Source organism: Anomaloglossus baeobatrachus, chromosome 7, assembly GCF_048569485.1.
Source record: "Anomaloglossus baeobatrachus isolate aAnoBae1 chromosome 7, aAnoBae1.hap1, whole genome shotgun sequence".
Classification (NCBI taxonomy): Eukaryota; Metazoa; Chordata; class Amphibia; order Anura; family Aromobatidae; genus Anomaloglossus; species Anomaloglossus baeobatrachus.
The window spans coordinates 12,985,452-13,000,639 of record NC_134359.1 but is presented as its reverse complement, the minus strand read 5'-3'; the positions used below and the strand labels follow the sequence as shown (position 1 = coordinate 13,000,639).

The following is a 15,188-nucleotide window of genomic DNA, read 5'->3' as shown; positions in this document are numbered from 1 at the left end:
GATATTTATCCACCTTTTTCCCCTCGTTTTCCAGACCTCCTTTACTCTTTCTTGGGCGACCTTCCTATTGGCCAAGAACCCTCAGATCCAGCAATCTGTCTACAATGAGATAGTGAAGAATCTCGGGAACGATGTGGTGCCGATTGCGGAAGACGTCCCCCGGCTGCCGCTAGTCAGAGCCGTGCTAAAGGAGACGCTCAGGTGAGAGGTTGACCCCAACGTGCCGATCCTTTGCCTTTATGTCTCATGATCGTGTCCCAATAACTAATATTAGTAAACTTCTTAAAGGGCTCTAAAATGTTTGTTTTGCTAATTACTCATAATTTTTTGTTTCTTGTACAGTGTTTTTCAGATTTCTGATGCATGCTGCAGTGTAAAGTATGGAGGCCTTTCCATATTTTCTGTTATGGCTACACCTAGCATAGTGTACACGTCTCATGTGTTTATTCTATGCACACCATTGCTTGGGTTTTGTGTTTTAGCTGGAGGTATTTTTATGATAAAGTGTAATATAAAATATCACTACAAAAACTGCCATTCTTTACACTGCAGTCTGAATCCAAAGGCCTGTTATAAAATGACTTCCACTAAGCTGTGGTGCTTGTGTTTCTTCATGTTTGTATTCGCTCCTTGCTTGTATCGGGGGCTCTATGGTGTCTTCATGTCTGTATTCGCTCCTCTCTTGTATCGGGGGCAGCGGGGACTCTATGCTTTCTTCATGTCTGTATTTGTTCCTCGCAAGATATCTCTTGGATACCCCTTTCTAAGAATCTGTTCATTAACTCCGAAGCTTGTTTGTAGAAAGTTACATCCGAGGAGCAGTTCCTACGTATTCTTAGATATTGGCCTTTTGGTACACCGCGTTTGAGACCTATAGGGTGGTGGCTATCCCAATGGAGAAAATGATTCGTTGACGTGGGTTTACGATATGTACATGTTTGAAGTTGTCCTCCATCATCTTTGATGATGGTCAGGTACAGAAAATTGATGCTCCTTCTACTACATTCTGAAGTGAATCTGAGATTGGAATCATTGCAATTGATCTCCGATACAAATCTTTTGAATGAATCTTCATCACCCAACCACAATTTCAGGATGTCGTCAATAAAACGATTCCATAGAATGATTCTATCACTCCACCATTGTTTATTCTCTTCTCCAAAGACCACAGTATCTTCCCACCAGCCAAGGTATAGGTTAGCATAGGTAGGGGCCTCAGGGGTCCCCATGGCCGTACCCCATAGCTGGTGGTGGTACCGCCCCTCAAATAAAAAAAAGTTGTTATAGATTCTAATCACCCCATGTGGAACCAATCTCTGTGGGTCTATCATTACACCACTTGTAACTAGCCTGCCATTAATTGACCGTGTTTGAGGATATATGAATCAGTGTTATTGTACAACATATGCAATTCTGTATGTTTAGAATATGTGAATGAGTGCTATTTTACATACACCATACTCTATCCTGCATGTTTAAACGACCCCTGATGAACCTCCCTTTGGGAGGAGAAAAGCGTGGGGTTGAGTAGGGGTATGGGTTAGCAACAGTGAAACCTAAGTATTTGGTGCATGTTATTTAATCTGCATTTAATGGTACCCTGAGTGAATCCGGTGACACGGGGATACATCTTTTATGTTGCTAAGACCTGGACTTTTGACTGCTGACCTTGGATGGATAGAAGTTAGGATTTCAGTTTAATGTGTGAGTTTCCCTATATTACAACTGTCAAATAACACAAACAGGGGAATAAGTGGCAGGTAATTGATAAAGGGGTACCTTTTTATGTGTGTTTTTGTTGCCATGGTTATGGGAAGATGTGGAATTGAGGTACACCATTTTAACAAAGTGTTTTGTATTTTATGTCATTTTTTGTAATGGAATTTCAAAAATGTGGAAGTTTTTAGAGTCTGTGACAACACTCTCTTGAATTGGGGGGCAGCGAGGGCTCTTTGGTGTCTCCATGTCTGTATTCGCTCTTCCCTTGTATCGGGGGCTCTATGGTGTCTTCATGTCTGTATTCGCTCCTCTCTTGTATCGGGGGCTCTATGGTGTCTTCATGTCTGTATTCGCTCCTCCCTTGTATCGGGGGCTCTATGGTGTCTTCATGTCTGTATTCGCTCCTCTCTTGTATCGGGGGCTCTATGGTGTCTTCATGTCTGTATTCGCTCCTCCCTTGTATCGGGGGCAGCGGGGGGGGCTCTATGGTGTCTCCATGTCTGTATTCGCTCTTCCCTTGTATCGGGGGCAGCGGGGGGGCTCTATGGTGTCTTCATGTTTGTATTCGTTCCTCCCTTGTATCGGGGGCTCTATGGTGTCTTCATGTCTGTATTCGCTCCTCCCTTGTATCGGGGGCTCTATGGTGTCTTCATGTCTGTATTCGCTCCTCTCTTGTATCGGGGGCTCTATGGTGTCTTCATGTCTGTATTCGCTCCTCCCTTGTATCGAGGGCAGCGGGGGCTCTTTGGTGTCTTCATGTCTGTATTCGTTCCTCCCTTGTATCGGGGGCTGTATGTTTTCGGTGGAAAGGAAATGAAGTAGCCAGGTGATGAAGCGGTCGAGAAAGATGGTGGCTGGCCCAGGGGGGCTAAATGACAGCCAGTTAGAAGGGGAAGTAGATGCGGACGGATTTCACTTCCAAAGAAGGATGCGTAACTGAGGGTGGCAGTGGGGTGAAGGCGCATTTTTCTGACAGGAGAAAACCAACTCCTCCACCATGCTTGTTACTGGACCAGGGGGTGTGAGAGAGATAGAGACCACCATAAGAAAGTGCAGCAGGAGAGGCCGCGTCTGAGGGGGCGAGCCGGGAGAGGCCGCGTCTGAGGGGGCGAGCCGGGAGAGGCCGCGTCTGAGGGGGCGAGCCGGAAGAGGCCGCGTCTGAGGGGGCGAGCCGGGAGAGGCCGCGTCTGAGGGGGCGAGCCGGGAGAGGCTGTGTCGGAGGGGGGGAGCCTGGTTTCAGTGATGCCGAGGAAGGAGAGTTTTAAAGACTGGGGGGTGAGTCATGGAGAGGTCTGTTAGAACCATACCAGATAGACAAATCCAGCACACGGGAAGTCAGATCATGGGAAAGTGGAGTAGTTTTCAGACCTACCTGTGGAAAGAGACTCGATGATGAGTAGAGAGCAGAGCGGATGAGTTCTGGCCTAATTCATTATAGCACACTCACAGATGCACGCTAGGGATGCACATTAGTATTATATTCTTGGTTTCCTTCCCTGTCACACATCGCCCAAACTACATAGAGGAGAAGGAAAGAACTGCTTATCACGGGAAGCACACCTAGTCAATATTAAATAGAAGGGATTTTATTGAATCACAAAAAGAGGTTTTAAAAACATTTAAAAGCATGTAGCCCACACCTGGGTATCTCCATAGACCATAATTATTTGTGTGAAATACAACTTGCAATAAATCACAATTACAATGCAGTATAATTCAAAACACACCAACACTTAGTATGGCAGATGGAAAAGTAGGTTCACTGAGGCAACCAATATATCAAGTCATGATGTATATTCCCTAAAAATGGGGGGTCAAAATATACTTTCCACTGTAGGAATAGACTGATGCACAGCCCTGGTAAGTTTGTTGCAAACAAATAGTGAGCCAAGCCAAGTAACACACCAGGTGGTGTGAATCATGGCATGTCAATACTGAGTATTGTGAGTGAGGTTAAGTTCACCAAAGAGCCCAATGTATTAACCCATCATACAAACATTCTGAATGAAAAAGGGGCAAATGTTCCGGCAAGGAACCAGATGGTAAAATGCCCTGAACAAGTAGTTACAAACCGATGGTGGACCCAGCCAGATAGAAAAACCTCACTGCATGGAGACCCCAGGGACACGCCCTACGCGTATCGCCGCTAGGCTTCCTCAGGGACAGACAATAGTAGTGATTCAAACACCAATCCTCTTATATAGTGTGCATATTGTAGTTACAATTACATATAGCCAAGTGTCACCTGTGTGCTCCGGTCCGGACCGTTTTAGAGCAAATAGTGCCCCACGTGTGCAGACCGCCGGCCATGGTAGCTCCAGCCCATGGCTGACGCCGCGCAGGTATCTCTTGCATATCATCAAGTCCCGGCTCCTGTGAGTGAGCTCGTATCGCGCGCATGCGCATGTGTACCCCTCACACCGTCAGCGTCTCTGATCGTCATAAGCATAGGATGAATATACAGAGGGAGGGGAACTACCACTTGCGCTTGCGCAGTGTTGCCGAAATCATAACATAGAAGGTATTTCTAAAGGAGAAGTATCATAATGCCATAACAAACCCAAGGAAAAGGACATGCATGAAATATCTGACATCGCATTGTAAATGGACATCTCATCCTCATATTTCATATGTCATATATCCAAGAGGAGGCAAGTCAAGGGAGCAATACATATAATATATCGTCCCTATTTGTCCATAGGTTATAGCCACATACTACAAAGAAGAACGTAATAAGGACAAAACACATGTAGTTGTATATTATCAAACCCTCACTATGTGCTCTTTGGTCAAATGACACAGTAGTAATCTGCATCCCTATTCCATATTTATATCATTATACAGTATATGACCAATAGTGCACCTGAAATCCATTAAATAGGCTACAGGATCATACTGTCAAATATATGACCAAGTGCACATCTGGGGTCCGCTCCTGTCACACATCCCCCCCCATACTATGCAGCTCTGCTGTCCTCAGAGCTGGGGTCTGCTCCTGTCACACATCCCCCATACTATGCGACTCTGCTGCTCCTCAGAGCTGGGGTCTGCTCCTGTCACACATCCCCCATACTATGCGACTCTGCTGCTCCTCAGAGCTGGGGTCTGCTCCTGTCACACATCCCCCCCCATACTATGTGGCTCTGCTGCTCCTCAGAGCTGGGGTCTGCTCCTGTCACACATCCCCCATACTATTTGGCTCTGCTGCTCCTCAGAGCTGGGGTCTGCTCCTGTCACACATCCCCCATACTATGCAGCTCTGCTGTCCTCAGAGCTGGGGTCTGCTCCTGTCACACATCCCCCATACTATGCGACTCTGCTGCTCCTCAGAGCTGGGGTCTGCTCCTGTCACACATCCCCCATACTATGCGACTCTGCTGCTCCTCAGAGCTGGGGTCTGCTCCTGTCACACATCCCCCATACTATGCGGCTCTGCTGCTCCTCAGAGCTGGGGTCTGCTCCTGTCACACATCCCCCATACTATGCGGCTCTGCTGCTCCTCAGGGCTGGGGTCTGCTCCTGTCACACATCCCCCATACTATGCAGCTCTGCTGTCCTCAGAGCTGGGGTCTGCTCCTGTCACACATCCCCCATACTATGCAGCTCTGCTGTCCTCAGAGCTGGGGTCTGCTCCTGTCACACATCCCCCATACTATGCGGCTCTGCTGTCCTCAGAGCTGGGGTCTGCTCCTGTCACACATCCCCCCCCCATACTATGCGGCTCTGCTGCTCCTCAGAGCTGGGGTCTGCTCCTGTCACACATCCCCTATACTATGCGGCTCTGCTGATCCTCAGGGCTGGGGTCTGCTCCTGTCACACATCCCCCATACTATGCGGCTCTGCTGCTCCTCAGAGCTGGGGTCTGCCCCTGTCACACATCCCCCCCATACTATGCGGCTCTGCTGCTCCTCAGGGCTGGGGTCTGCTCCTGTCACACATCCCCCATACTATGCAGCTCTGCTGCTCCTCAGAGCTGGGGTCTGCTCCTGTCACACATCCCCCATACTATGTGGCTCTGCTGCTCCTCAGAGCTGGGGTCTGCTCCTGTCACACATCCCCTATACTATGCGGCTCTGCTGCTCCTCAGAGCTGGGGTCTGCTCCTGTCACACATCCCCCATACTATGCGACTCTGCTGCTCCTCAGAGCTGGGGTCTGCTCCTGTCACACATCCCCCATACTATGCGACTCTGCTGCTCCTCAGAGCTGGGGTCTGCTCCTGTCACACATCCCCCATACTATGCAGCTCTGCTGCTCCTCAGAGCTGGGGTCTGCTCCTGTCACACATCCCCCATACTATTTGGCTCTGCTGCTCCTCAGAGCTGGGGTCTGCTCCTGTCACACATCCCCCATACTATGCAGCTCTGCTGTCCTCAGAGCTGGGGTCTGCTCCTGTCACACATCCCCCATACTATGCGGCTCTGCTGCTCCTCAGAGCTGGGGTCTGCTCCTGTCACACATCCCCCATACTATGCAGCTCTGCTGCTCCTCAGAGCTTGGGGTCTGCTCCTGTCACACATCCCCCATACTATGCGGCTCTGCTGCTCCTCAGAGCTGGGGTCTGCTCCTGTCACACATCCCCCATACTATGCGGCTCTGCTGCTCCTCAGAGCTGGGGTCTGCTCCTGTCACACATCCCCCCATACTATGCGGCTCTGCTGCTCCTCAGAGCTGGGGTCTGCTCCTGTCACACATCCCCCCCCATACTATGCGGCTCTGCTGCTCCTCAGAGCTGGGGTCTGCTCCTGTCACACATCCCCCATACTATGCAGCTCTGCTGCTCCTCAGAGCTGGGGTCTGCTCCTGTCACACATCCCCCATACTATGCGGCTCTGCTGCTCCTCAGAGCTGGGGTCTGCTCCTGTCACACACCCCCCATACTATGCGACTCTGCTGCTCCTCAGAGCTGGGGTCTGCTCCTGTCACACATCCCCCATACTATGCGACTCTGCTGCTCCTCAGAGCTGGGGTCTGCTCCTGTCACACATCCCCCATACTATGCGGCTCTGCTGCTCCTCAGAGCTGGGGTCTGCTCCTGTCACACATCCCCCATACTATGCGGCTCTGCTGCTCCTCAGGGCTGGGGTCTGCTCCTGTCACACATCCCCCCATACTATGCGGCTCTGCTGCTCCTCAGAGCTGGGGTCTGCTCCTGTCACACATCTCCCATACTATGCGGCTCTGCTGATCCTCAGAGCTGGGGTCTGCTCCTGTTACACATCCCCCCATACTATGCGGCTCTGCTGCTCCTCAGAGCTGGGGTCTGCTCCTGTCACACACCCCCCATACTATGCGGCTCTGCTGATCCTCAGGGCTGGGGTCTGCTCCTGTCACACATCCCCCATACTATGCGGCTCTGCTGCTCCTCAGAGCTGGGGTCTGCTCCTGTCACACATCCCCTATACTATGCGGCTCTGCTGATCCTCAGGGCTGGGGTCTGCTCCTGTCACACATCCCCCATACTATGCGGCTCTGCTGCTCCTCAGAGCTGGGGTCTGCTCCTGTCACACATCCCCCCCATACTATGCGGCTCTGCTGCTCCTCAGGGCTGGGGTCTGCTCCTGTCACACATCCCCCATACTATGCAGCTCTGCTGCTCCTCAGAGCTGGGGTCTGCTCCTGTCACACATCCCCTATACTATGCGGCTCTGCTGCTCCTCAGAGCTGGGGTCTGCTCCTGTCACACATCCCCTATACTATGCGGCTCTGCTGCTCCTCAGAGCTGGGGTCTGCTCCTGTCACACATCCCCCATACTATGCGGCTCTGCTGCTCCTCAGAGCTGGGGTCTGCTCTTGTCACACATCCCCCCCCATACTATGCGGCTCTGCTGTCTTCAGAGCTGGGGTCTGCTCCTGTCACACATTCCCCATACTATTCGGCTCTGCTGCTCCTCAGAGCTGGGGTCCGCTCCTGTCACACATCCCCCATACTATGCGGCTCTGCTGCTCCTCAGAGCTGGGGTCTGCTCCTGTCACACATCCCCCCCATACTATGCGGCTCTGCTGCTCCTCAGAGCTGGGGTCTGCTCCTGTCACACATCCCCCATACTATGCGGCTCTGCTGCTCCTCAGAGCTGGGGTCTGCTCCTGTCACACATCCCCCATACTATGTGGCTCTGCTGCTCCTCAGAGCTTGGGGTCTGCTCCTGTCACACATCCCCCATACTATGCGGCTCTGCTGCTCCTCAGAGCTGGGGTCTGCTCCTGTCACACATCCCCCCATACTATGCGGCTCTGCTGCTCCTCAGAGCTGGGGTCTGCTCCTGTCACACATCCCCCCCCCATACTATGCGGCTCTGCTGCTCCTCAGAGCTGGGGTCTGCTCCTGTCACACATCCCCCATACTATGCGGCTCTGCTGCTCCTCAGAGCTGGGGTCTGCTCCTGTCACACATCCCCCATACTATGCGGCTCTGCTGCTCCTCAGAGCTGGGGTCTGCTCCTGTCACACACCCCCCATACTATGCGGCTCTGCTGCTCCTCAGAGCTGGGGTCTGCTCCTGTCACACATCCCCCCCCCATACTATGCGGCTCTGCTGATCCTCAGAGCTGGGGTCTGCTCCTGTCACACATCCCCCCCATACTATGCGGCTCTGCTGCTCCTCAGAGCTGGGGTCTGCTCCTGTCACACATCCCCCATACTATGCGGCTCTGCTGCTCCTCAGAGCTGGGGTCTGCTCCTGTCACACATCCCCCATACTATGCGGCTCTGCTGCTCCTCAGGGCTGGGGTCTGCTCCTGTCACACATCCCCCATACTATGCGGCTCTGCTGCTCCTCAGGGCTGGGGTCTGCTCCTGTCACACATCCCCCATACTATGCGGCTCTGCTGCTCCTCAGAGCTGGGGTCTGCTCCTGTCACACATCCCCCATACTATGCGGCTCTGCTGCTCCTCAGGGCTGGGGTCTGCTCCTGTCACACATCCCCCATACTATGCGGCTCTGCTGCTCCTCAGGGCTGGGGTCTGCTCCTGTCACACATCCCCCATACTATGCGGCTCTGCTGCTCCTCAGGGCTGGGGTCTGCTCCTGTCACACATCCCCCATACTATGCGGCTCTGCTGCTCCTCAGAGCTGGGGTCTGCTCCTGTCACACATCCCCCATACTATGCGGCTCTGCTGCTCCTCAGAGCTGGGGTCTGCTCCTGTCACACATCCCCCCCCCATACTATGCGGCTCTGCTGCTCCTCAGAGCTGGGGTCTGCTCCTGTCACACATCCCCCATACTATGCGGCTCTGCTGCTCCTCAGAGCTGGGGTCTGCTCCTGTCACACATCCCCCATACTATGCGGCTCTGCTGCTCCTCAGGGCTGGGGTCTGCTCCTGTCACACATCCCCCATACTATGCGGCTCTGCTGCTCCTCAGGGCTGGGGTCTGCTCCTGTCACACATCCCCCATACTATGCGGCTCTGCTGCTCCTCAGGGCTGGGGTCTGCTCCTGTCACACATCCCCCATACTATGCGGCTCTGCTGCTCCTCAGAGCTGGGGTCTGCTCCTGTCACACATCCCCCATACTATGCGGCTCTGCTGCTCCTCAGGGCTGGGGTCTGCTCCTGTCACACATCCCCCATACTATGCGGCTCTGCTGCTCCTCAGAGCTGGGGTCTGCTCCTGTCACACATCCCCCATACTATGCGGCTCTGCTGCTCCTCAGAGCTGGGGTCTGCTCCTGTCACACATCCCCCATACTATGCGGCTCTGCTGATCCTCAGAGCTGGGGTCTGCTCCTGTCACACATCCCCCATACTATGCGGCTCTGCTGCTCCTCAGAGCTGGGGTCTGCTCCTGTCACACATCCCCCCCCATACTATGCGGCTCTGCTGATCCTCAGGGCTGGGGTCTGCTCCTGTCACACATCCCCCATACTATGCGGCTCTGCTGCTCCTCAGAGCTGGGGTCTGCTCCTGTCACACATCCCCCATACTATGCGGCTCTGCTGATCCTCAGAGCTCGGGTCTGCTCCTGTCACAGGCCGGGCCCTGACTGACGTTACCACAGCAACAGTCTCTCCCTCAGCACTAGCTCCTCTCCTATAGGCTGAATAGGCTAATCCCAGAGCCTGTCTGTTGCCGGGCAGATTTCACCTTTCACCTATAACACTTCTATAGCTGACTAAGCATCGTACATTATATACCACATAACACTGCACCGTATACAGTACAATACCGCACACTATACATTCCTACATAACATTACTTTATATCTTATCTATTATAATTGTACCGCCCCAGCAGCGGTCGAACCGCTCGGATCCGGGTGTCGCTACTCTTGGCTCAAGGGTCTCTGGACCCGGGGGCTCAGGGTCACTCTAAAATGTGATGGGGGGTTATTTACAGGGGATTAGATAGTTTGTGGCGCCACCCGTGGTGTGTGGTAATAGGGAGTACCGCCGCTGCCGTTGGGAGTACCCGGGGTGATGGAGTGGGGCAGCCAGATGATGTTACCCTCCACGGGTAGGGAAGACTCCGGGACCCTGGATGGTGGGATGGAGTTGGGCAGGCAGATGACGTTACCCTCCATGGGTAGGGAAGACTCCGGGACCCTGGATGGTGGGATGGAGTGGGGCAGCCAGATGACGTTACCCTCCACGGGTAGGGAAGACTCCGGGACCCTGGATGGATGGTGGGATGGAGTGGGGCAGGCAGATGACGTTACCCTCCATGGGTAGGGAAGACTCCGGGACCCTGGATGGATGGTGGGATGGAGTGGGGCAGCCAGATGACGTTACCCTCCACGGGTAGGGAAGACTCCGGGACCCTGGATGGTGGGATGGATTGCAGGGGAGCGCAGGCTCGCTGGGGCAAGGGGTGATCAGGTACTCACTCAGAAGAAAAGCAGACGCTGACAACGTGGTAAACCAAGTCTCTGGGTGCCGCTGTCCTCTTGCAGCACGGCCTGATGGTCCGGAGCCTGCCTCCGTGCACAAATTTAGTAGTGCCCAAGTGGCCCCTAAGCTTGGAGCTGTCCTGGCCCCGCTCCCCACTTTTTGGTGTGAAGGAGCTGCGCTCTCAGGAGCTTACGCTTGGGATTTCAGTGGGCTGCTTTGGTTGGAAAGCCCTATCCCCCTCGTTGCACTAGTGGCCCCGATCTCTGAGCTTTGTGGGAACAGTCCATACAGGCCCTGTCCTCCGCAGGATAATTGCGGGTTGCTTGAAGCCTCTCTCCGACCTAGGGTCCAGTACCCCGACGTGCTTTCGGTCCCAGACCAGCTATTGTACATGAAATACCGACCGTCCTCCAAGACTAAAGCGTCGTTTACACGCTGTGACATCGCTAGCATTGTTGAGCGCGATAGCACCCGCCCCCGTCGTACGTGCGATATTGTGTGATCGCTGCCGTAGCGAACATTATCGCTACGGCAGCGTCACACGCACTTACCTGCTCTGCAACGTCGCTCTGGCCGGCGAACCGCCTCCTTTCTAAGGGCTCTATGGTGTCCCATTCCTCATGGGTTTTCAGATCTTGCTTACAATTTTAATGTCTCTCAGGGCTGGCGGATCTTATTGTTTCTCCTTGGGATAAGCGGTGGATATGTCTGGCAGCCGCTTATCTCTCCTCTTTATAGACACATGTTCACTTTGTGCAGGAGAAGGTCCGATGTTTTCAGTTTGCTTTTTTTTTTTTCTAGATTATTTCCAGTTTTACCAGGAAACGGCCGAGTGACCCAGGACGACCTGGTTATTGGGGGCTATTTGATCCCTAAAGGAGTGAGTATTACACGCTGTGATCTTCCAATTTAATGACCTGAAGCTTCGTCATCCCCAGAAGGGACGTGATTTCACTTCTCCACGTTTTGTTTGCGGTCATTGAATAGAACAATCCTTTCGCTCTGTTCACATTAATGCTGGAGGCTCCATCTGTCCAGCGTGACTCGTCCGCTTACAGAAACCTGAAGCACTGGGTCTAATAAGAAAATGAGGGCGACACGGTGGCTCAGTGGTTAGCGCTGCAGTCTTGTGGTGGCTCAGTGGTTAGCACTGCAGTCTTGTGGTGGCTCAGTGGTTAGCACTGCAGTCTTGTGATGGCTCAGTGGTTAGCACTGCAGTCTTGTGGTGGCTCAGTGGTTAGCACTGCAGTCTTGTGGTGGCTCAGTGGTTAGCACTGCAGTCTTGCAGCGCTGGGGTCCTCAGTTCAAATCCCACCAAGGACACCATGTGCAAGGAGTTTGTATGTTCTCCCCATGTTTGCGTGGGTTTCCTCCGGGTTCTCCGGTTTCCTCCCACAATTCAAAAATATACTGATGGGGACCTTAGATTGTGAGCCCCAATGGGGACAGTATTGATGATGTATGTAAAGCGCTGCGGAATTAATAGCGCTATATAAATGAATAAATTATATTATTATTATTAATAATAATAATTAATAATAATATTAAAATGAACCATAAACCAGGTGTGAACGGAGCCTTTGCTGCAATCCGGTCTGTGCAATCCTCTGTGAGCTGAACAGACTGATACATTGTAACAAAGCTCCAGAGGTGTTTGCAGCTGCACTGCATACAGTTGATTTCAGCTCTGAAGACGCTGTTCTCCTTTGCTGCCTGTGACTATAGAGGATTATTTTTTCACTGACAGCAAGCGCAGATCTTGAAAATGGCGAGGAGCTGAAATCTGGGGTGTTCCTGCGCTGACCTTCTCCAGTGACTGAGCTTCGTTCCCTGCGATTTGTTATCTCCTATTTTTCTCCTGTGAATATTATTCTTGCCGGTCGGGTGCAGTCCGGATGTATTTAGTGAGGACTTTTGCTTGTCGTATGTCGCAGACCCAGCTGGCGCTCTGCCATTATTCCACTTCCTATGACGAGGACTACTTCTCGGCGGCAGAAGAGTTCCGGCCGGCTCGCTGGTTACGGCACGGACACCTGGACCGAGTGGAGAACTTCGGCTCCATTCCTTTTGGCTATGGGATCCGCAGCTGCATCGGGAGGAGGATCGCCGAGCTGGAGATTCACCTGGCACTTATACAGGTAGACCCCGCTGATTTGGGTTGTCAGCAGTCGGACCCTCATGATTAGTAGATCCCCATCAGAGCCTAATTTTTAATAGTTTCTTCAAGTCAGTCATCCCCTCTAAGACAATTATACCAGTCTTGAGATATCGAGTAAAGATCACTTGGACCCGTCACTGCTTCCAATCACCACCAGGGGGAGCTCATGACATGTTATAAACCGATCTTCAGTGAGCTCCCCCTAGTGGTGTCATTTATATACATCTTCACGAATTCGAAAGCTATCCCTTATTAATGGAATAGAGGATAACTTCCCAATCACTGGGTGTCTGACTGCTGGGCCCGCCAATAATCGCGAGCATGGGCTCTGCAGAGCACCGCCGTAAATGGTGCAGAGGTGAGCATACTCGACTTGCAGACTTTCTCCATAGACAAGGAATGGAGCAGAAGTTGAGTATTTAAGGCGGGGCTTTGGAGAAGCCCATGCTCGGGATTATTGGGGGTCCCAGCAATAACGTATATTGTATCATGTGGGTGGGAGAATATTTTGGATTCTGGGATTACCCTTCGAATTCTGTGACCACACAGGGGATCAGGATTTCTGTATCGGGGAATGTAGCTTGGCCTGATATACAGTTATGTTAAAAAATGATTGACGTAGAATTTCAGACTTAATTAGTTAAACACCCCTAATTTTCTGCCGCCTCGGCCCTTTTCTTGCAGCTCCTCCAGAAATTCGAGATCAAGACTTCACCGAAGATGAAAGAAGTCCTCCCCAAAACTCACGGACTGCTGTGCCCGGCGGGGGCCATCAATGTGCGCTATGTGGACCGTGAGTAAGGACCGGGACCGGCCCGTGACCTCCATGGACTACAACCCCCACCGGGAGTAATTTTATTTTTTTTTTTAAGTCTGAACTTCTGATATTTTTAAGGCTTTTATATGAAGGAGATTGTGACGATTGTTCTCATTAATCTACCTTGCACTTTCCTTGTACTGTACGGAGGAGCCGAGAAATCTCCCGAGGAGTGGACATGGCACGGACGCCTTCCCCAAATTCAGCCCCGTCGCTTCTCCACATCGTCTGGACAGGAGATTCCCGCACAGAACTTTTTACCCTTGTCTTAGGCCTTCGCTGTCATTTTACCAAAAATTAGATTTAATTTTAACGGTTTAATCCAAGCATAAAGAAAACGTCTGCAACTTCCTAATGTGCGGAAACTATGACGTCTCCTACGTAATAATCCTCACAGCTGAGGGTTTGTTACATTAGCATCTCTTCTTGATCAAGTTTTAAATAACCTAAAGGGATTGTCCTTTTTTTTTTGTTTTAATTTTTTAATTAAATACATGCACTTTGGGTGGAAAAAAAAACACTTTTTTGCAATTGGGTTTAATTAAAAATGTGTCAGTGTTTTGCTTTTCGATGCTCTTTATGTCCCTACGGCCGTAGAAGGGAAACTGTGCAAACGTTTTTAGTGAAACCCAACTGCAAAAATTATTTTAAACCCAAATAGATGCATTTAAGTAAAATACAAAACTCCTTTATAACCATAAGCAATTGGCATTTTTTTTCTCCTCTGCTGAGTTTGTTACAATGCGTTGGTCCAGAGAAAAGTACAGAAGCCGCAGCTGTAAGGCTACATGCGCACACTGCTTTTTTTGCTGCATTTTTGCGCACACTGCTTTTTTTGCTGCGTTTTTGGCTGCAGTTTTGTTGTCAGAACTTTCTGACATTTGACTTCCCAGCAAAGTCTATGAGAAGTCAGATTTGTTATGCGCACGTTGCAGTTTATTTGCCAGCGTTTTATTTGTCAAAGGTTTGTGACAAATAAAATGCAGCATGTTTATTCTTCCTGCGTTTTTGTCAACATTTGTCACAAAAACGCAGCAAAAACGCAGGGTGTGAAAAACGCACCAAAAACGCACCTAAAATTACATGCGTTTTTTGTGACATTTCCAGGCTCTCTCTGACAAGGTACAGTTTTGGCTGCAGTTTGTGAACACAAAAAGAAGCCGCGTGCGCATGTAAGACCTCGTTCACACGGCAGTCAGTATTTGTTACCAAAACCAGGAGTGTCTCCAAAACACAGAACAGGGTCCATATTGCAATTATAGCTTTCCTCTTTGAGTTGACTGCAGGTTTTCGCATCCAAATACTGATGAAACACTAAGGCTGTGTTCACACACTGCGTTTTTTACCTGCGTTTTTGGTGTGTTTTTGCTGCAGAAATTTCTTGAGAAATTCTTGTAACCTTTCTGCAGACATTCCCCAGCCAAACCTATAGCAAAAAAAATTAGCTGTGCACACACTGCGTTTTTTTCTTAAGAAAATTCTTTCAGTAGATTTTCTTAAGAAAAAGAATGAGCAGTCGCTTCTTTTCTGCAGCGAACTGCGTTAGTTACCATAGATAATGGCACAATAACGCAGGGAGCAACCAGCGGTAAAAACGCACCAAAAACGCTCCGAAAACGCACCAAATCGCGGTAAAAACGCAGGTGTGCTAATCCTTCACTCTCAAGA

General features: G+C 51.1%; 1 protein-coding gene across 1 annotated transcript in view; it reads left to right on the top strand.

Annotated features, from left to right (window-relative positions):
• The window catches only part of CYP27C1 (cytochrome P450 family 27 subfamily C member 1), a 35,522-nt gene extending 21,251 nt beyond the window's left edge, over positions 1-14,271 (top strand). Inside the window, exons 6-9 of the mRNA XM_075318761.1 lie at positions 35-201; positions 11,347-11,425; positions 12,480-12,683; positions 13,388-14,271. Of these exons, the coding sequence (XP_075174876.1) occupies positions 35-201; positions 11,347-11,425; positions 12,480-12,683; positions 13,388-13,504 (567 nt within the window). The 3' untranslated portion in view covers positions 13,505-14,271. The remainder of the gene's footprint in view (positions 1-34; positions 202-11,346; positions 11,426-12,479; positions 12,684-13,387) is intronic.
• The last annotated feature ends 917 nt before the right edge of the window (positions 14,272-15,188 follow it).